This window comes from Lytechinus pictus, chromosome 10, assembly GCF_037042905.1.
Source record: "Lytechinus pictus isolate F3 Inbred chromosome 10, Lp3.0, whole genome shotgun sequence".
NCBI classification, from domain to species: Eukaryota; Metazoa; Echinodermata; class Echinoidea; order Temnopleuroida; family Toxopneustidae; genus Lytechinus; species Lytechinus pictus.
Window position 1 is genome coordinate 20,017,776 of NC_087254.1, and position 23,220 is coordinate 20,040,995.

At 38.2% G+C, this 23,220-nt stretch overlaps 2 protein-coding genes across 2 annotated transcripts; both read left to right on the forward strand.

The window, feature by feature from the left end:
* The first annotated feature begins 8,082 nt into the window (after positions 1–8,082).
* Positions 8,083–16,676, forward strand: LOC135155856 (uncharacterized). Its single transcript, XM_064106140.1, has 3 exons — positions 8,083–8,231; positions 13,962–14,716; positions 15,413–16,676. Exons 2-3 carry the CDS (start codon positions 13,983–13,985, stop codon positions 15,702–15,704), a joined length of 1,026 nt encoding a protein of 341 aa, XP_063962210.1. The 5' UTR covers positions 8,083–8,231; positions 13,962–13,982; the 3' UTR covers positions 15,705–16,676.
* Positions 16,677–17,406: 730 nt separating this feature from the next.
* LOC129269234 (uncharacterized) lies at positions 17,407–21,426 on the forward strand. The gene is made up of 3 exons (XM_054906706.2): positions 17,407–17,749; positions 18,603–19,467; positions 20,910–21,426. Exons 2-3 carry the CDS (start codon positions 18,812–18,814, stop codon positions 21,148–21,150), a joined length of 897 nt encoding a protein of 298 aa, XP_054762681.2. The 5' UTR covers positions 17,407–17,749; positions 18,603–18,811; the 3' UTR covers positions 21,151–21,426.
* Positions 21,427–23,220: the final 1,794 nt, after the last annotated feature.

The following is a 23,220-nucleotide window of genomic DNA, read 5'->3' on the forward strand; positions in this document are numbered from 1 at the left end:
CGGGATCGATGCCCGGATTCTCCAACTTTTTTTCTATTAAAAAGAAATGATATCATTAATAATTTTTCGAGAATGCGTTGCGTTTACAAACATTCCACCACTTTTCGAAAAGGAAGCGAATGATATTTATAGTTACAGTCTTGTGGATTCATCTTGAATGTCGTTAATATCCTTTCATTGGCTCAATATGTTTCCTAACTTGGCGTTTAAGGACTGTGCCATTAAACGGATATGTATCTCACTCATCAAATAACGCGAGTGCGAACCCCGAGCTGATTTTTTTTATATTCAGACTTAAAAAGGGACATTATAAGGACATTATATAGGACATGCCTTAAAAAGCCGGGGCCATTCACTTTGAGAAGGCCTAGTCATGAAAAAGAAGCATATGTCACTAAATAAAGCAATAATAAGTGTGAGGAAATATAATGGTGTATACTGACTTGAAAACGGGATGTTTTAGGTTAACAGGATTATATTCATCTTAAACTGACAATGCGAGCACCAGGAATGATGAACACATATATAGGCCATATGGCCTACGCAAATTATGTTTCATAAAGTTATGAAAAATATGTCTTATGTAATATGATATAACATAATAAAATATACAATTATTTCTTCTTCCTCCACTATACGTTTCTTTTTCTCTCACCCTCTTTTTCTCCTTTTCCCCCGTTTTTTTTTGGCAAGCCGATTGGGGAGGCACGTGCCCCCCATGCCCCCCCCCCCCGTAGTTACGCCACTGTCTCTACCCTCGTGTTCTAGCCCTGCCATAATTTTAATTATCACCATAATAAACTAACTGATCTCGATAGAAGAAATTGAGTTTTTAAGGGTGGAAAGGGATGGATGTCGAAATGATGCAGCTGGCGGCTTTAACTTGTCCCTTCCCATCGCAGAAATTGTCAAAACCTTTTCGACAATGCAAAAAATTAACAAAATTTGTTTAAAAGTGTGTATCTGGGGTGGTATTCTGAGATCCATTTTATCTCAGATAAAATAAAATATTTTATCTCCGTTAAAATCAGTGAGATAAAATACCCTTAAAATCTCTCCGAATTGGTATTCTGAGAACAATTTTATCTTCATTTTATCTCTGTAAGACACACATATTTCTTAATCAATATCCAATTAGAAACGCGCTTTTATAGCTCTCTCAAATCACTCAACCAATGGAAATCCATTCCGCTAGGAGGTGTGGCGAAGGAGTGAGATTGCGTCAATTTATTGACTTCAATACGCTTGCACTATACGCTTGTGCGTCTTTACAGAGATTTCTTTTTAACAAAAATGGCAATACTCTCATCTTTTTTTCGAAGTCTATATCGCATCTTTTCAAGCATCATTTCAAAGACAATATTAGTCAAGAAAAGTCTTATGAAATGCTTCCTGATTGTACAGGAATAACTTTAAGGTGTTGTTCTCAACGAATATATAATTTTTCTTAATTTTCATGCCAACATTTGGAGTTAATTCACCTAGAAATATTGACGAAATGAACGTCGCGGAGATAAAATAGCCCCTACCCTCTTTTAAGTTTATTTTATTTTTTCTTCAAAGTAACTTATACCGTGTTTACACTTAATCGGCATTTGAATCGGCTCGCGGTTCTGAACCGCGAGCCGATGCAGCATCGGCTTTTTCATAGCGTGTAAACGCGAGTAACTTGAATCGGCTCGCGGTTCAGAACCGGCAATTTGCACCACCAAAGTAGTAGGTTCTGAACCGCGAGCCGATGCAGAATCGGCTTTTTTGCTACGTGTAAACAGAAAGCCGATTCTGCACCGGCAATTTGTGCGCATTTCAATTACTTTACCATTGTGACGTAATTGTAAGCGCACGGATCCAGCGTTGTCTTTATTATGACGTATATTGTTGGTGTGCGTATCATTTTAGGTTTTTGCATCGGCTCGCGGTTCTGAACCGCGAGCTGTAACAACGTGTAAACGCAATCCAAATGCCGATTCTGCATCGGCATTTGGTTCAGAACCAAATGCCGATTAAGTGTAAACACGGTATTGGGCGCAAGCACATCACCCGCGTTGCAATGGCCATAAACGCGATGGGTATGTCTACGCAGCCACTGCTCTGTTGCGTATCATCATAAATACGCAAGATAAAATTTATACGCAAGATGAAATTTTAAATTTTATCTGAGAGATAAAATGTCATCTCAGAATACCAATTTCATTTTAAGAGATAAAATAAAATATTTTAAAGATAAAATGACCTCAGAATACCGCCCCAGATCCTTTGATTTTAATCTGAAAAGAAAAACAAGCAAAAACCAACCAACAAAAAAGTTCGCTCCCTCGTTGATGCATTACGGCCATGTCCGATGGGTATTTTTTTTAACGTCGTCGAATTTTCCCTGCCTTAAACAACAAACATTTAACTTCCAACCTAAAAATAAATACCCCCCCCCCAAAAAAAAAAACAAATATGTGAACAGGCCTTTGCTTATTGCGTAGAATTTGAATACGCATGCTTATTGCGCAATATTTCACAACTTCGACCCTGGCCCAGCATGGCGCCCAAAGAGTGGTCCCGGGCCCGTCGGCCGCGCCTCCAAACTAGCGCAACGCTGGCCGCCCTGCAGCTGCATGCACTGGATCTGGATTGCCGAACGAGGTCCTCACTGCATATGCTGCTCTCAGCTCAGCTAGCGAACAAGACGTTCCCCCCAAGAGACTCTTTTTTTATTCTGCAACCGAGGGAGCACTATATAATTATCAAATTTGGCGGTAAGTATTTTCTATTTTAGATCGAATAACTAACCAAAACCTTTATCTTACAGCCATAATAATAATAGGCTTGCCAACGGACAACGGTTTATCTTAAGAGCATTGGAAAATGCTAGTCAACACCTACCGGTATACCGGTACCGGTATGTCGACATCTGTGAGTTAGATTTAGTATGTCAATTTTCCTAAACTAAGAACAAGATAAGAACAATCATTGTACATTACTGACCCTCATTTCAATAACTACATTTTAGGCTGAAATATATTATGCTGATATTTCCGATTAAAAGTCCTAACATGCGACTCCATCTTCCGTCTTGACAAGAAAGTGAATTTATGTCTTGATTCTAAAATAGGTTTGTAAGAGACGTCTGGACTGGAAGACAGTTGTAATTCCTATTTTTCAAGGAAGAGAACAGTCAACTAAATAAGTTGGCCTCCAATCAATCAAGTAATATGAATAAATCGATATAAGAAAATCTTATGAATCATGAATGAATAATTTTATTCACTGAACAAAATGATGAAAAAATCTCTTTGGACACACTGCTGAACAATATAATTTCGTCATCGAGCAAACTGATGTATTGTCAGGCATGTCAGTCAGTCCTGAATGAAAAGTTGAACATTTTTTATTACATTTCTTTTTCTTCAAACTATTATTTCATCAGTTAAAGTTGTATACGTAAGCCTGGCACTTTAGAGGAGATATAAAGGGACATTTCACTATCTCAGCGATGTTAGTGAAAGGACATGATGAGAGTAGCCTTCGAGCCAATCATCAAACTCATTTCCTCAACCCAACCATCCAGTCCGGAAGTCACCAAGGTGGAGTCTCTGGGTCTCATTCTCCTGCCCTAACGGCAACGTATACAGGCTCCAGCTCTACCGGAACCTCAGACTCATATCGGGGCTTGGTACTTGGATCTGGACGAACGATTTCGCCTGCTGTTCTCAGAGTCATTTACTTCGGCAGCATCTTCTGCTTCATCTCTGGCGTACTTTGTGGAAACCTTGGAGGGTGGTACGACAGCGTCGTCGGGTTCCTAGGGATGTTCCTCATCACTGTTGGTGTCATTACCACGCTGTTCGTGGCCTATCATCGGTACCATCAGAGACATTCGGCGGGTGGTGCTGGGACCAACATGACGATGAGGCCCACTGTGACATTGCAACAAGAGGTTACGAACCCATCACAAGATGGAGGAACAACGTCCTATGTCATAGAGACGAGAGGGATGCAGACTGCAGGGATGCCAATTGGACAACAAGGCTTCAACACCCAATATGGATTCCCACAAGGAACTGCCACACAGACATTTCAAGATCCTATGCAAAAGTACGTTGATTTTATACTTGATGATGGGGGTGGGTGTGAACTTGTCATAAGGTGCACTGTTTAAAATAATTTAAACAACGCTGTTTCCTATGTGAATTGCATGCACAGTAGTTTTTAAAACATTTCAAACAAGTGTTTAAAATCTTAAACAACAAAATTTGAATTCAAATATTTAATTACCAATAGTTTAAGCACGCATGGTTGTTTAAGATTTTAAACATTTGCTTAAACTGTTAAAACGGCTACTGCGCGATTCATATAGTAAATAGCGTTTTCAAAAATCATTGTTAACATTGTGTTATAAGGGAAGATGGAGAGAATAAGAGCAGAATGGGAGAGAGAGAGGGGGGGGGGTGGAGAGAGGGGAGGGGGGGGGGCGAAGGGGAGATAGGGGTTAGTTTGCTGGTTGTGAAATGAAAAAAAATCAAGATCTAGATAGCTTTTCATATATTTTTCTTTAAATTGTAAGCTGTGATGTGCATTTATAGTCTAAGACCACACACTACATGTATTTTGTTTCTTTTGTGAGGGGGGGGGGGGGGGGCTGAAATGTTTCGACTCATCACTTTGCATTTACCTTTTCGATTTCAGCGTTCCGGGACCAACTCCCACCCCAGCTCCGCCGAACACTCCAGGAGGGTATCCCCAGCCGATTCCTACCGACCCAACTGGTACATTCATGACTTCGCAAGGAGCCACGCCCCAGTTCAACTACCCAGTCATGCACCCTCCACAGATAAGAGGAACCCACTTGGGTGTCACCCACCCGGACTCAGTGGAAAACGACTTACCCCCTCCACCATCTTATCAAGATGTTTTCAGTAAATCTTATTAAATGAATAAAAAAGGAATAACAAAGATTTGTTAGAATGAAATGACTATTATCAGCGGGGTATTATTTCATTCAACTCCCAACGTTTTTTTTTTCTTCAAACTTTACACCCCTCTCTCCTGCTCTCTGTACGCTTGGTTAAATTCTCTGGCCTTGTCATTTTTTCCCTGAACCTTAATTCCCATAAAAAAATACATTAATATCCCTTACACCCGATTTTTCTATTTTATTAAGAGTTAGTGTTATTCTGTCTCCTGATTTGTCCCCGACTGTCATAATGCCATGATGTATGTTTGTCTCTCTCCCTTGAGAAGGATCCTGGGAAGCGTCCTTCTTTATAGATGACTGTTCTGGTGGGGGGGGGGGGGGGTCCGAAGAAGAAGAATTGTTATTTCAATGGGGCATTGAAACATGCCGAGACAGGCCCGTTGCTATATTAGTGCATGCATTATAATTGCTCAAGGCAGACCTGAAGCCCCCACTTGTTTGACATTACCATACAAGAACACCCAAAGCGAGCCTAGACGAAATCTTTAAAGGCCCGGTGCCATTGCACTTACGGATGCAAAGCGGATGTAAAACGTAAAAAATCTCGCCATCCGATGGAAAACGCGATGCATCCGTTGTGTACTCATTGCATACGTGCTACATAAGCTCTATCCATCGAGCATCCGTCCTCTGTGAATTCATCCTCGCAAAAAGTTTTGAGCTGCACAAAACTTATAGAACGGATGAACTTTCAGCCGGTACGATGTAAATCCGCAACATGTACGAACAACAAACGTTCCATGTCCGTTATTTGTTTGTTTTGTTTGTTTGTTTTATTTTTATTTCTGCGTTCACAATACATTATCACAAATATTTATCATCCGTTAAACATCCGCTGTATCCTCTCTGCGTCATCTGGGCATCCTCGCAACTCAGATTCACTGAAGCTGAACAACGGAAAGAGGGAGGAAAGATAAGGTACATAGAACCTCAATACATCGTTAGTAGCACGGAAATAGAAAGGATGTAAACGTATGCTCCGGAGCTGTCATCCACTTCCATCCGTTTTCATCTGCAAGGTTTCCGATGAACATCCGTTTAGCATCCGCGCTATATGCTACCCACGTCCGTTATTTTCCGTTATGTTTTCGCAAATTTCTGGAGCGTACAAAAACGAAAAGAAATTTTGCTCGTCCGCTGTGTCCTTAATGAATACGTTTTGTGTCCGTTGGCCAGTGGGACCAGACCTTTACACAATTGCCATGTTCTCCACGGTCTCTGAACTTTTTCAGAAAATATCCGATTACAATTCTATAAGCTATAACGCTGTCATCTGGAATTTCTGTTTCTTGAAATTTCGTTATCAGACGGACATGGACAAAACATGCGGAAGTTTTCAAAAGGTTGAGTGCCGATCGTCGATATACGTTACTTGTGATGTTGTGTTGTATATAGGTCCACGGTAATATTTATTTGGATATATGTCACTCGATATTTAATGATTAAATAAATGAATGTGAGCAAGACAACTTCCAATTGTATTCATTCTATAGAGTTTGGTTTGATCAAAATGCAACTCTTTTAGAGAAAAAAAAAACTTCAATTTTTTTTTCGAATGTGAAAGAGGTGTTTCTTTTTATAGCAAATGTCACCAAAATATATACATTCATTCTTGAGGAAACATCGCCAATAATTTGTTCCAGATTGAAAGGAATACAGAAAAAATAGGGATTTTACCATTAAAAAGAAACAAGCCTTTCTAAATAACACATAATGCAAGGTGCTAGAATTTGAAATAGGGGTATAGAACGGTGATATATTTTGCTGGAAAAAAATATTGCTTGCTGGGCAGCTATTGACCAATTAAAAAAAAAACTTTTATTCTTTATTAAATAACTGCCATGATTATGTGCCTTACTATTCCTTATGTACTTTCAGTCTCACTCTCACTAATAAATAAAGTCTACTTAATATGTTCCCCAGTCATGCATAATTGTAACTGAGGATAAAATGAAATTATTACATGAATATTAAAAATCGGGTCATTGATATTACCCGACCATAAATATACAAACATCAATTTAATATTCTTTAATATCAATTTAAGTTCTTTTCGCAGATGCAACAGGGACGGATTTAAGAAGTTAAATGTATTAAAAATGCCCGTCAAACGACAAATAATAGCTGGGAGGTCTTTGTCGAAAATTGATGAACGTGTCATTTGTCCACAGTCCAGGATGAAATTGCTGTTTTGATTCACCAATTTTCGACAAAAACTTCTTGGTTGTTCTTTGTCATGAAGGGCAGTGGCGTACCTAGGATTTTCCACAGGGGGGGGGGGGGGGGGAGGCAAATCCGTCCGCCAAAAAATTTGACAAGCAGAAAAAAAAGGAAAAAGGTCTTCAACCACAAATATAGGATTTCGAACCAGAAAAAAAATTGACAAGCAAAAAAAAAAAAAAAAAAAAGGTTTTCAAGCTCGTCAGGGGGGGGGGGGGGGCAAAAAAGGTCGTCAAGCTCGTCAGGGGGGGGGGGCAAAAAGGTCTTCAGGGGGGGGCAGAGATACGTCCTTTGCAATGGTTGTGACTCGTCAGGGGGGGGGGCAGACTACCCCCCCCGTAGGTACGCTAGTGATGAAGGGCATTTGCCATGTTTAATTCTTGAATCCGTCGCGCGTCGAAGAGAAAACTTCCTATTCACTGCGCCAACATGGCCAATATATTTCATTTTGGCGCAAGCCATTTTCAACATTATCATTTTCAATGTTAACGCAAGCGCAATAAAAAAAAACTGCTTAGAAGAGAGTCATTGAACATTTATTATGATGAAAAAAATACTTTCATGTTACAAACTGAGTTTGCGTATTAATCTCCGTTGTATTTGATCTTTGGTCACAGTCGTCCCCTTTCCAAATTTCGAAAGCTCTTATGACAATGACATTGACAGTCAATGGTTTAATCTGTAATAAATTGGGCTCAATTTCTCACGCTTGGCCCCTTTCCTTTCCGTCGTGTTTCAAAGCACCTAAACTTTCATATTCGGCATTCACATTTTCATAATAATATGAGGTCAAGTCTCTGACAATGAGAGCAAACCTTTAGAGCAAACAGAGAGAGAGAGGAAAAAACCGATCACTGCCAGGAATAAACATGGTGTCATATGACGTCACTCTGTACATATAGGCCCTTTTAAAAAGATATTGGCAGGCGGCGTTTGGTATTTGTCCAAAATCAAACCACTTGTACATTCTGCATATTTCGTTAAATTACCGAAAATTTTCATATCGTACATAATGCTGTCGGACGGCTGTAATATTCTATCCATCGTAAGTTATCATGTTATTATTTTTTAGTTTTATTAAACTTCTATTTATTATGTTGATATCTTAAATCTGATGGCGGTGCGTGTGACATTGAACAGGTTAATATGGTATTCCCGGGCGATAATGTTTGCAAATGATTTTCTCCTGCTAATGCTTTATATTCGTACATCCCCTATAGGCTGAAATCATTCACGAAATGATTTATAATTACTGTGACTTCTAAATTTGGCCTAATTCGGCGTATTATTTCGATTGTTAAGGCATCAATGCTTATGATGATAGTGGGCTGTGGCACAGTGCCGCCCAGGCTTATTACTGATCATGCACCGTGTTTGCATTTGCATTCAGGAGCTAATAAAAAAATAAATTTGATTTATTTTATTTTCATATTTTGATATGAGAGATAAAATAAATAAAAATTCCCTTCATAGGCAGAGGCCCAATGATATCAACTGTATGTGTCATTGATTATTGATCTAAAAGTTATGTTAAATTTTATTGCATTTGAAATTCTGGAAGTAGATTATACTTAGATTTACAAAAAGTTCATATAGACCTTATGAAAGGTATACAAGAATAAGACACTGACACGGATGGGATGGGAAATTTAGACATAGCCACAGCGCAAAAGGTATATTCATAGATGAAAAATGCCATCTTCTCTGGTTTCATACATACCTAATAACAACAAATAATTGTAACAATCAGGCGTATAATAATACTGTTTTGGGGTACACAATGTTCTGACTATAACTATATGTAGATGTGTTTCTTTGTGAATTCTTTTCTCATGTTTTTCCGAAAAGGGAGGAATAAAGGGGTTAACAGAAGTAAGATTGATTAGTTGAAGGAAAAAAAAACATAGCAAGAAAAAATATTATAGATCCGTTAGAAGGATAAAATGGGAAAGGCAAACTTACATGGAGAAAGATAAAGGGGAAATATATAGTACACTGTTAGAAAATTTTTAATTAAAAAACAAAAATTCCTGCAACGGAATCTAGAGCACACACTGTAAAAAATGAAGTGCTAATTTAGCACTTACAGTGCTTGTATCATGTGTATAGTGACTGCAGTACGAGTACTGATCTTTGTATTGGATGTCCACAGGCGTATCCCGCCACAAGCATGTGCTTATAGGGACCCACGCCTTCTTCTGTACACATTGGTTGTATATATTTATATTCTTTATGGTAATTGATTTCATATGAATTCTTGTTAACAAAAATGAAGAAATTTTGTAAAATGGAGGAAAATCAATGTTTATTTGAAATGAAATGAAAAATGAAAATGATTTTCTAGTTTATATTTGAACTAGAAAATCAGCACTCGTAGTGCAGTCACTATACAAGCACTGTAAGTGCTAAATTAGCACTTCATTTTTACAGTGTATAACAATTTACAAAATAATTTGGTAATTTCTTTCTGTAAAATCTGTTTTTTTATTTTTCTTCTGTAAAATCTTATGGTTTTTTTAACAGTGTATGTGAACCATTTGAAATTTGCCATTTTCCTGTAAAAAAAAACAAATTTCACCTCAATTCAATTCAATTCAATTTCAATTCAATTCATTTTATTGTCATGTATAAAAAACACAAAAATTGTCCTCGGACTCCTTTCTTAACAAAAAGTGCATTAAAAAAAAAAATAATAATAATCATTCACAAACTATAGATACAATACATCAAAATAATACATACATGTAGTATAAATATATCAATAAAATAAATATACATAAATATACCCTGTCTGCATGCTTGAGCACCCACGACACGACACCAACCACTGACCCACTGTATGAAACAAAGTGTCACCACAGTGGAACAATGCGATCTAAGGTGGGTACTCAAGCATGCAGACAGGTACCAGGAGCTATTAAGTGGATACATGAATACATTAAGTGAATAAATTAGATTAGAATAGTATTGTCTATTATCTCACAAATTTTGCATTATAGCACTTTGATGCCCAATGTATAAAGGACGTTCTGAACCTTTCTGTTCTCACCCTTGTGAGTCTAATGCGACCAGATCTGTTAAAGACTAGCTCCCCATGGAGCGGGTGAGTTTCATCCTCAACAATGGCATTGAATTTGGAACATATCGCCGATTGTACAATTTCTTCCATCTTTGTTAAAGAAATCCCAGTGATCTTGCTTGATTGTGAAACTTTCCTTGCCAATTTGGTCTTGTTTTTCTCTGTTAGACCACTGAACCAGACAATCGAGCAAAAACATAGCACAGATTGGATCACACTCTGATAGAAGAGTACTAGGGTCTGACTTCTCATGTGAAAAGATCTAAGCTTCCTAAGGAAATATAGGCGTTGGTTGCCCTTAGCATAAATTTGTCTTGTGTTTTCGTCCCACTTGAGTTTGTTGTCTACAACCGTTCCAAGATACTTATACTCGGACACCTGTTCAATACCATCATCATGAACATATACAGGTGAATGTGGATATTCTCCCCTAGTCTTACGAAAATCAAAAATCATTTCTTTTGTTTTTTGGGTATTGAGTTCCAATGATGTCTGTTCTGTCCAGGACACAAACTCTTCGATACAGAGTCTATATACCGTTTCATCATTATCTCTGATCAGCCCTATGATACATGTATCATCTGCATATTTAATAATATGGCAAGATGGGGCATATGAGGGCGGGTTACACAGACTCTGGGTGCCGGTCAAAAGGGTAAAGATATACGGAGACAACACGCACCCTTGCGGAGCCCCTACATTCAAGCTTCTCTCGCCTGACACGGTATCACCAACACGAACAGTTTGTGATCTGTTTGTCATAAAGTCACCTATCCAACAAGATAAATGAGGATTCACATGCATGGTATTGTGTAATACCTCAACCAGATACTGTGGTACAATTGTATCGAATGCTGACGAGAAGTCAATGAACAATACTCTGGCATAGGTCTTAGCCTCTTCCAAGTGCCTACAAACTGTGTGTGTTAAGAATGCAACAGCATCTTCCACACTTCTGTTTCTTCTATATGCGAACTGGAGAGGGTCCTGATAGTCTACAGTCTCTTTCATCAAGACTTCTTTCACTATTTTTTCAAAGCACTTCATGATTATGGGAGTCAGTGCAACCGGTCTGAAGTCATTGAGCACACATGGTTTTGACTTTTTAGGGATTGGAATGATTATAGCTTTTTTCCAGAGGTCTGGAACATGTGAAGTGTCAAGAGACCATTGAAACAAAAGACAGAATATTTGGGCCAATTGTTGTGAACATGTTTTAAGAAGTCTGCCAGAGATACTATCAGGACCCATAGACTTGTTCATTTTGACTGTCTCCATAACTCTTCTAACCTTTCCAACATCAACAAGTATTCTTTCACTTAGTGGTAGACACCCTTGTACACCTTCCACCAAATTCCGAGAATGAAAAATCCTCTCAAAACGACAATAGAATTCATTCAGATTCTGTACAAACTCAAAAACATCATCACCTATGATATTACATTTCTTGCTTCTTACATCAAACCCTGTAATCACCTTCAGTCCCTTCCAATCATCTCTTGAGTTTCCTACTTGGAATTTCCTATCTACTTTTTTACCAAATTGTCTTTTCCTATCCTTGATATATTTCTTAAAGTCTCTCTCAATAGACTTCACTGAATCACCATTCTGAAAGACCTGAACTTTCTTGTGTATGTAGTCTTTGCATTTCTTGTCCACCCATGGTTTGTTATTAGGGTATATTTTTGTTGTTACCTCAGGGATTAACATATTCTCGCAAAACTTGATGTAGCCTGTGACAACGTTCACTGCCTCGTCCAGAGATGCTGATGAGTCCACGAGGACATCCCAGTCGGTGCACTCGAAGCAGGCTCTCAATGACTCCGTTGTGTCCTCATTCCACTTCCTTACTTTCCTTGTTACTGATTTCACACGCTTGAGTTTCTGCCTATATTGCGGAAGTAAGTGGATAATATTATGGTCGGAATTTCCCAAGGGCGGCTTGGCTACAGCCTTGTAACCATCACGTACATTCCCATAGCATTTTTCTAATGTGCGGTTCCCTCTGGTTGGTAGGTCAATGTACTGATACAGATAGGGCATTGCAGTATGCAGATCACAGCTATTAAAATCACCTAACACAATCTGCACCGAATCTGGTGAAAAATTAGAATTCTGATGAATAGTACTTTGGATTTTTGTGGCAGCAAGATCAACATTCGCACTTGGTGGGATGTATACAATAGTGACATAAATATTATTAAACTCCCTTGGCAGGTAATGTGGACGAACTGCTATAGAGAGAAGTTCAATGTTTTCTGAACAGAAGGTATCTTTCACAGTGACGTTACTTTCATGACACCATCTCTCATTAATGTAAACACACACACCACCCCCGGTACTCTTTCCTGATGCTGCTGTGCGGTCCCCTCTAAAACAGATGAAACCATCCATGGCTGTATCAGTTTCAGTGTCTTTTGATGAAAACCAAGTTTCTGTAAAACACAGTAAGCAGCTATCACGGTACTCATATCTGAAATTCATACATGCCTTCAACTCATCCAATTTATTCCTCAATGAACGACAGTTACCTGTTATTATAGAGGGCAATGGGGGACGAAAACATCTCCTCCGTAGGCGAGCTCTAACTCCTCCTTTCCTTCCTCTCTTACGTCTCTTCAGCTCCTTTGGAATATCGCAGCTTAGCTCAGGGGCGACCCTGCCACTCTCGCCGGCAAGCCGAATCAATGATTCCCTGTCGTACGTTATGCGGGTGACCGGAAAAAGCGTCTGTATTCTACTCCCATCGTTTTGTACTAGTATCGCTGATCAGGCGTTGAGAAGAGTTCCCAACAAGAGAGCAAAAAGCACGTATTTTGCATACATTGTACAGTAAAACCTATCCATATCCATCAAAGATCCAATCAATAGCCCCCAGTGATGATGAAAGTGCCAGAAAAATCCCAAAACGAAGAAATATATAAGAGGGACGCATTTTTTTGAAAAATTGGAGGATCATCAACGGTTTTGATAGATCAAAATCTGATGATGGTGATAACAATACTGATAGTGATGGTGATGACGGTGGAGAAGAAGAGGATGATGATGTTAAATGATGACGATGACGGCGATAATGACGATGACGGCAATGATGATGATGGGAATTATGATGATGGTGATGATGATGATGATAAAGATAATGATGATGACAACGATTGCGAATATGACGATGGTGAGGAGGAGGCGGATGATGATGATAATGACGAAAAATGGCGATAATGATGAGGATGGTGATGAAGACGACGACGATGATGATGACGAAGATGCTTATAAAGATAATATTACAAACATAAAAATAATAACAATATATAAAATAACAATAAGACTGAAAAAAAATGTTCACTTTGTATAGCCTTCGTAACCGACATTGCACTCAGACTACTATTTATATTAAGCAAAGAATACAAAAACCATGCTCATGTTTCTATGTCTTCTCGTTTCGTTCAGCCCTCATTAATACAGTTTATTCGTTTTGCTTTTGTTAAACCGACTCTCATCCGGATGAACTTTTTCTTTTAGAAAAAAGACATTGGAATCGAATGCATCTCAACATTTTCGTATTGTAAATAATATTTTTATGTTGGGTGCTATTTGTTTTAAGTGTCCATTTGCTACAAGCTTTGATATAATGATTGCATAGAAATCAACATGATAGTGTAATTTGTTTTTCACTCTCTATTTTAAAATTGTTTACAGAGTTAATTGAATAAGTGGATCATGCCTATAGGAGGACGGCGTGCCGGAGGTGGGTTTGGAGGAAGGCGAGCTGGACATGGATTTGGAGGTCACGGGTTCGGAAACCGTGGCATTGGAGGTCATGGTTTCGGAGGCCATGGGTTCGGAAATCACGGGATCGGAGCTCGGCATCATTTTCATAATCGGAACAACCGACGTCATCATCGTGGGGGTAACTTCAACCACGGACCCGTCAACGTTGGTATACAGTGGAACAACCAAAATGGTGTCAACACTATCTCAGTAGTCGATGGGCCTGGTATACGCGCTCCCAGACAGACGTCATCAAATGCCGGCATCCTCGTACTTTTGGTGATACTGGGCACTCTTGGCCTCATAGTCGGCGCAGTTCTCGGAACTCTAGGAGCCTGGACTTACAGTTTCTTGGGCATCGCCGGAATAGTTGGCATTGTAATTGCGGGAATATGCTGGGGTGTTATACTCCTCATCGTAATCTGTCACGCCATTAATCATTCAGACACACCGCCACCAAATGCAGGGGAAACTCAGGCTACAGTTCCTGTCCAGAACCAGATGGTACCCGCTGTAACCATACAAGGAGGGCCATCGACTTTAGCCTCACAAGGTGTGGATACCACATCATATGTCTTCCAGACCAGTGGAGTACTGCCTGGAGGACGCCACATGGCACCGCATACTTTCAATATACAGGTCCCACCAAACACAGCCCAGTCATTCCAAAATCTGCTACAAAAGTAAGCACAGCTCTAGTGTCTTCCTTAAAACACAGGCACTAGCCTTCCTTTTGTTATTTTTTATCTTAAAAAATTAATGTCAAGTTCAAGCGCCCAATAGCAAGCTGATGTCGTTAGGTGGAAATGAATAAACAAACAAGCATAATACTCAAAACTCAATAAAAAAATGAATGTTGTAACCTAGCATGTTCCCGACGGGAGCTTTTTTTCTTTCTTTTTAATTTTACCAGTAGCGAAATATATTTGCTTTCTCAGATAATACAATTTCAACGACGTGAATGTGTGACATTATCGTCTCTCTTGCATCGTGTGTGTTGTTCATAAATATATATAATTGCTGTCTTTTTCTGAAGTATTTCATTTAAAATGCAGTGACCTGCAGCACTGCTTACTTTACATCCGACATTCAGAATTCATTAAGTAAACTTTGAATTTTCTTTTCTTATTCAATTCAAGTGATTTAAGGGATGGGATTGAACATTAGAGCTTCCTTTTCTATTTTTATTGCTGTATTAAAATCTAAGTAATGTTTTCGTTATTTCGTTTTTATCTCACTGACATCATTATAAAAGTGATGATGATGATGATGATAATAATAATAACAATAACAATAATAGTTATAATAATAATAATAATTATTATAATAATGATAATGATGAAAATAATTTTGACGAATATCATTTTTATCCATTTCAGCTTCCCAGGGTCACCCAACCCATCTCCTGTACCAAACGAATCTCTCCCGTACCCACCAACCTCGAGTAACGCGCCAGGCGTAGACCCTACACCGATATACCCTGGAGTTAACATGGCTACGGCACCGCCAATGGGCTACCCATTCGCCCGTCCTCCACCACCCGATACCAGCAACAAGGGCGTGGTCGAACCCACCCCAGAGGTAGAAGACATGCCCCCTCCCCCGTCCTATGATGATGCAGTAACGGGAAAGGTGGAACTCAACGAGACCAGTGATGTTGGGAAGACCTAAGGGTACGGTGAACCCTGGTTTTAAAATATGCCGATATTAAAAGAGTCGACGACAATCTATTCGTCGGAAAACACAAACACACATTCGAAACGTATAAACAAAATAATTTAAAGTGGAGACTAGACTCAACATCCTGGTAAGAAGCAACCGTGATACATGGGTGAATCTAGTCTCATTACTTCAGACTCTGTACTATGCAGTATGTTAATAATAATAATACCATCATGCTTATATAGCGCATATTACTGCCAAATGCATCCCTATGCGATTCATTGGATATTATTACCATGGCTTTAGCCCCGCAGCCTTTTACAGCGCGGTGTCATTTCAAGGAATAAATTCCTGCCAGGTACCCATTTACCTCATCTGGGTCGAGTGCAGCACAATGTAGACAAATTTCTTGCCGAAGGAAATTACGCCATGGCTGGGATTCGAACCCACGACCGTCTGTTTCAAAGTCCGAAGACTAATCCGCTGGGCCACAACGCTCCACTGTTAAAACCAACGGTCTATGCCTGCAGATTTGTCAATTTATGATCATGTTGACGACGACGACGATGAAGAATATGATCAAGCGATATTTGACTCACCCTTTATCTTGTTAACCAATGGATGTTTTTACGTTTAATGTTTTACGGAGTTCGACTTGGGTTCGGTTGATAAATATTACGCTAAACATTAGAATCAAAGGGGTACGAAATATGCGGGGACAAATCGACTTCAAGTTCAGACCTATCAATATACCGGCTGAAATGAAATTCATGTTGTATGTTATTCTTCATGTATAGATATTTATTTTCCATGTATTTCTTTTCATCCACAAAAGAGTGATCCAGGGAAGGATCATTAAATCGTTAAACAATTTAAGTGAATATATAATCCGTTCATATTTTACTTTGTAATTTTGATATATATATAAATAAAGGAAAATGCCGTAGCTGCTATACTTCACCCTACGATTTCCATCACAAAACAAAAGAAAAAAAAACATATAACAAAAAAAAAAAAAAAAAAAAAGGAAGCACCATATTACTTATATGTCAGATTATTATCATTTTTTCATCAGGGATCATGTAAAGCATTTATTTTTCTATTCCAACGAATCATGTGATAATGATGATAATATATATAGCTCAATTTTACGAGCACATGAAAGAAGGACTGGTGCGCTATTATCATCATTATACCTTGCATGTATGACAAGAACATTACGGTCTACCTTCAATTGTTTGTCGTGTGTATTTTTAATTGCCTACTTATCATTATTTTGTAATATTACTGAATAACATTATTCTAAAAAAATAATGAAGTGTATTTAGAGCAGTGATTGTTAATTGTTTATAAACTTTAATTACATGTATATTACATCCCTAAAATTACGTTCTAGACTTTGGCTGATTCCCCTAAAAAATTTGTACTAAATTTGAATAATAAATATAAGAAACATTTATAAAAAATAATATGATTAGATCTTGTTTTTCAATATTTCTTTCGCCTTGTTAAAATAAAAGAGAGATTACTTAAATGATTTCATTTCTACAATCCTATCGACGTTAAATATCGATCTTACGGTACACTTTCCATATCGATTTGTGGTCTATTCTTAGAGCACTTTCCAGATGACGTAACAAAGGAATTAAAATATCGATTGCCATCTCAAGACATTGTTTGCAATATCAGTAAGATCGCCCTTCTACCCGAAAAGACCGACCGCCCCGTTTACCGCAATCTATTTACGTGTACGATAAGTGATCGTTTTGCAACCTCGTTGCGTTTTTAAGTCGTCATCCACAAGACGAATGGAGTCATTTAAGAAAAAATAAATTAGGAGGAGGGTGGAAACCCTACAGATGAAGTGTATACTCACCGAGAAACTTCTAACCAAAATTACTTAATTTGCGACGTTCAAGTTAGCATTTGAGCTATGATTATACAGGGGTGGATTATACGACACATTGTACATCAATAGTGCAAAGGTGAACAATGTGATTGGAGTATTTTCACCAGAAATACAAGTTTATCGTCATTGGATCAGCTGCTTTATGGTAAGTTGACTTGGTTATTGTTATGCCTAATTAGAGTACAGTTTCCACAAATATTCATAATTATATCTCCATTTACAATCATGTATGTGAAAATTTGTGTATAAACATCCTATGTTTGTATACTAATCTCATCTGTTCTCAATATACATGTTCTGTTTCCTTGGGAGTGTAAACTATGAAATGATTTTTTTCTTGGTAATGACAGTCTGTGGTGGCGCTGGTAGTAATTTATTTATCCATTTTATATTTATTCATTTACTTTTTATAGTAGAATCATGGAGCTATAAAACACTGTAATAGCTCCATGGTAGGATAGCGCCATCGGTAATTGAAATACTGTTTTACATGGGCCCCGGCATACTATAAAAACACATACATGAGGATAGATAGTGAATGGATGTGTTGTTATAAATGATGATGATGATGAAGACGATGCTGCTGATGATGATAGTGGTGGTGACGATGGTGGTGGTGTTGTTGGTGGTGTTGGTGGTGATATAGTTGTGATGATGATGATGATTATATTATTGATGGTGATCATGATGATGATGGTGGTGGTGGTGGTGGTGGTATTGGTTTTGATGATTGTGGTGGTGATGATAAGGATGATTATTATGGTTGTGGTGGTGGTGATGGTGTTCATGGTGTTGGTGGTAATGATGATGATGATGATGGTGATTGTGGTCATGGTGGTGGTGATGATGATGGTGGTGGTGATTATGGTGAAGATGATGGCGGTGTTGATGGTGGTGATGGTGATGATGATGATCATGGTAGTGGTGGTGATGCTCAGGAGAGTGTAAAATGTCAACGAAGTTTGTTATTTGTTTATTATAATTTTACTCATTTGCAGGTGGACATGACGGAAGACCAAACCTTGGAGATACATGCTGATCAACCCTGGATTTCCAAAACATTCATATCAATAGTTATAATGAAATAAACTTCGTGTCAACCGAATGATCTCACAATAAACTCTGTGGACCATCATTCCCTGAAACCTGGAAACTGTGACTCCTTAAACAGATTTTTTGTCACCTTTTTGGAGTTGTACAAACAAAAATGGGAAAACACGAGTATAGAGGAGTACGAGCCCAGCGGGCTATGAATCTCGCAGCAGCTAGACGTGAGGAAAAAGAGAAAATGAAGCGTATGAAATATGGATACTACGACCCGAGTCGACCAGAGTTCTACCCCAGATCCTTGGCTCGTCCAACGACACCCCGCCCTCAGAGTGCAGGTCTGGCAATGAGGGGTACAGAGGCACGTGATATTGGCATAGACTTGGGACCTGCCCCTGAGAAGCCGAAGGAAACGGTACGATCAACATCCTGGAAGTATCTCCACACGTGTGTTGGCATCATGGCTTTAGCAATGGTCGGAATTGGACTTCTTGTGGGGATCACCTCCCATTGGGTGACCAGTAGAGCTGGACAGGCTGGTATCGGTCTCATCTGCGGTGGGGTCGGACTCGTCATAGGCGTCATCATCTTCGCATTCATACGGCTCAAGCACGCCAAGATGAAAGAAAAGAGGAGAGAAAAGAAGAAGGCAAAGACTGCTCTTGAAGCCGGTAAAAGTGGTGGGAAAGCGATTCAGACGAAAGGTACAGCTCAAGATCTTCCGATGAGACCAATGTCAAGCAAACCGAACAGGCCAACGAAGAGCAGGAACGAGACGAAGGAGGAGAGGGAGGAGACAAGTTCATATGAAGAAAGGTAGTACTTTGTCATGTTCATGTCTAACTCATACTTTTCCGGACTTTTTTGCATTTACTACGGGGAAACTCTCTGCAACGATCAATTCCTTTAAAAATGCAAATCAAATCACAATGGAGAGCTAAAAGGCTTTTGTCGAAAGTTGATGGACCGGGACAGCATCGGAATCTCTTGACTGTAGACAACGACTTATTTGCAATTGTTCGTCCGGTGCAAATATTCGTATGATCTGCTCTGCCATTTCACTAACTTTCGTCAAAAGCCTTTCAGCTCCCCATTGTGATTTTAATTGCATTTCAAAAGGAATCAAGTGTTTGTAGGGACTTTCCCGTAGTAAATGCGAAAACTACCTATTTAATCTATGGGCACACAGTAGAACTTGTAGAAAAACAAGGCAAAATAAAGTATATGCAGTGGCGTAAGGGGGGCGGCTTTGAGGGCTCTTGCCCCCTCCAATTTCTTCAAGATCAAGAAAAAAGAGGAAATGAAAGAGAGAAGGGTGAAATCTTCGGAATATTCTGAATATGTCAAATTCTATCCGTTTTTTTTTGCGAGCTCGCCTTGCTCGCTCGCAACTTTGTTTTTTGAATAAATTTTACGCGGTACGCCAAATTTAGATCACCTCAAAGTTTTTGGCTCATTACGCTACTAAGTATAATTATGATAATGATTGGGGTCCAAAAAGCAGTGCTCGCACTAGCGTACCTAACGGGGGGGGGGGGCAGGGGGACAGACTGCCCCCCCCCTGACGAGTCACAACTCATGCAGAGGACGTATCCCTGCCCCCCTGACGAGTCACAACTCACGCAGAGGACGTATCCCTCCCCCTGACGAGTCACAACTGATCCATTTTTTTTTGCTTGTCAAATTTTTTCGAGGACGAAATCTCCTCCAAAAAATTTGCCCCCCCCCCTTTGGAAAATCCTAGGTACGCTGCTGAGTGCTCGTAAAGTACAGATTTGATTGTTGTGAACATTCATTGATTAATTTATTTCATTTAAATAATGTTGCAGATGGGAATGGGAGAGGGAACTGTTTACACAATATATATTTGCAAATTAGTAATCGGATGAAGAAAATGTAATTATCATCCGTAGGAAATTTATGGAATATAAGTATGATCATGACCATACTTTAGATTAAACTGTTTACAACAAATTTTCTCATTTATTCGTATTTCCTCTCCTCAATAAACAGTGAAGAGTAAAAATGATTCAACAAAGGGAAACATTGATGATGAACTTTATAGGCATACGAACAATTGGGGATTAAGATAAAGGAAACAAAGAGGGCCTCTTCTGTCTAAATAAATATTATCTCATGTCTATTCATCTTCATTATTTAGTTCATCATGTACTGTATACCTTCATCAATCTTCTTTCTTACACCACCCAACTTTTTTTAGTGCAGCTATCTGACATTACCTTTCTTTAAATCTTCAGTGGCAGTGAAGTGAACGAGGAGACGACATCAGATACGGCCAACATCGTCCCTAGATCAGTAAGCCGAACTAGTATGAGCCTCCAAGGTTCTATCAATATGAGTGCCATTCCTGAAGACGAGGAGGAAGAGGAGCAGGAGAATGACAACAAGGCATCGTCATCGAAAAAGACCTCGGAGAGTAAAGACTTGGATAGTAATAGTTTACCAGGTGTAATTGTGACGTCAGAGAAAGATACGTAGTTAGTGATTGTCAATGTCTCATTGCCGCTCATAGAATGTGAACAATTTCAACCCCAAATCAAATATTAATTGATTTTTGACTATTTAGTTACACTTCTTTGGGACTTCGTTTTATTTTCCGAATTGTCGGTCATTTTGAAACATATTGTTTGTGCAAACCCGGCGTTTACCAGATTCGAACCTCGAGGATAGCGCCAAATTAGTTCTTGATTAAGAAATATATATACATATATATATATATATATATATATATATATATATATATATATATATATATATATATATATATATATATATATATATATATACGAGGATTATGCACCCTGAGAGTAATGAGAACGTTTTCTAATGGGATGTTAACAAAAAAAATCACTATATAGGCAGGAACGCCTTGCTTAGTTTGCTCGTTCTCAGGAATTGCGCAGTTTCTTCAAGAATAATTGTGCTCACTTTTCATGATTTGATTCACTCGATCATGTGATCATTTGATTTTTTTCGAACTCATTTTTAGATAGTTACCAAATTTAGAATTACCATTAAAAGTTCACCACCCTTCTCAGTACCCGGATTAAAAAAAAAATCGGTGGTTAAAAAAAGGTATGACATTTTTAGGCTTTGATTGATTTCACAAACAGCTTATACGTACAGCGCGGTAAGTATGCAACTGAAGGAGTCGATTGATCACAACATAACTAGGATCATGACGATAAATGTATGTTTCTCACATTCAAACAGAATGTTATAAACAAACAGAATATGAAAATATACATAAAACAACAAGTCAATACAACTACAAGGTAAAAGGTGAACTCCATTCAACCTTGCAAAGGTAACCAGAAAAAAAAAACTAATTTGCATGTTTTTTATTACGAGTTGATTATCATGATTATGAACGTGTTTTCATATTTAGTGGCTGAATTAAAACGACATTAAATTTTGTTGGCTTAATTTTTTTAGTACGATTTTCTTTTGACTGATCATATATCTGATATGATGACTATAGATATTAAATATTTATTTTGTTTTATTTTTGTTCTGACTACTAATTTTCACTTAAAAAAATATTAAAAAACACGATAAATACATTATGTATTTTAATTATTTGTGGATATGATTTTCGTTATATTTTGACATTGGAAATAAAAATAAAATCGGTAATGAATAAAACTTCCATATAATCATCATTCCTTTTGTTTTGTGCAGATCAATTTTTTATTACTATTATTTTTGATGCTGTTGTTTTTTCCGATGTTTCCATAACACGACAGTATTCTTGGGGGTTAAGCGTTCCTTGCACCAAATCGTTGTCTAATGGATGGAAGTAAATAAAAAAGAATAATACGGCGTTGTTAAATGATGATCTGTCGCTTTGGGGTGAGTGTGAGTGTGTGTGTGTGTGGGTGGGGGGGGCAGAGATAGAGAGCAAGTACTAGTAAGTGATTGTTCATAATATTCAAGTAGGAAATCTCCCGTCAGTGACTGTTGCCGGTGTGTTACGCTGGAAAAGCATCCTCCCTTTTCCAAAATACGTTGCGGGAAAGGGGACTTTTCCCCACAATTTTTCTGGATGAGACATTAACGGAATGCCAATATATTGCAAAGGGTATATTGCTGGAATGGTACCTGTACTAGTCATCTTAGAATATTCGCACACAGAAATGTTTAAAAATCAATGTTATCACTGAAATCATTTTTTTTTCGGTTAGAATCCCCAAAATCTTTTACCCGTACCTCTCTTAAACTTGATAAAAAGTGTTTCATTGTTTGCTGTAAAAAAATGTGATTCATCGAGGCAAAAATATATTATGCCGATCATTTTTTTATTTCATTTATTTCCACAATAAGAGCAACACCAGTACATTTTTAATTATATCTCAATCACTATCACAATTACAATTAAACTTACATTTGAAATATAACAATTTGATACAGTATAAACATATAGTTAACTCAACAGCTGTATCATGTTTATTGTGAAGGAAATCTTGTAAAAGCATATCTTGTGAATCAGGTTCTTCAATATCGAGTTCGCTATCATGTTTATTATCAATATATATATATATATATATA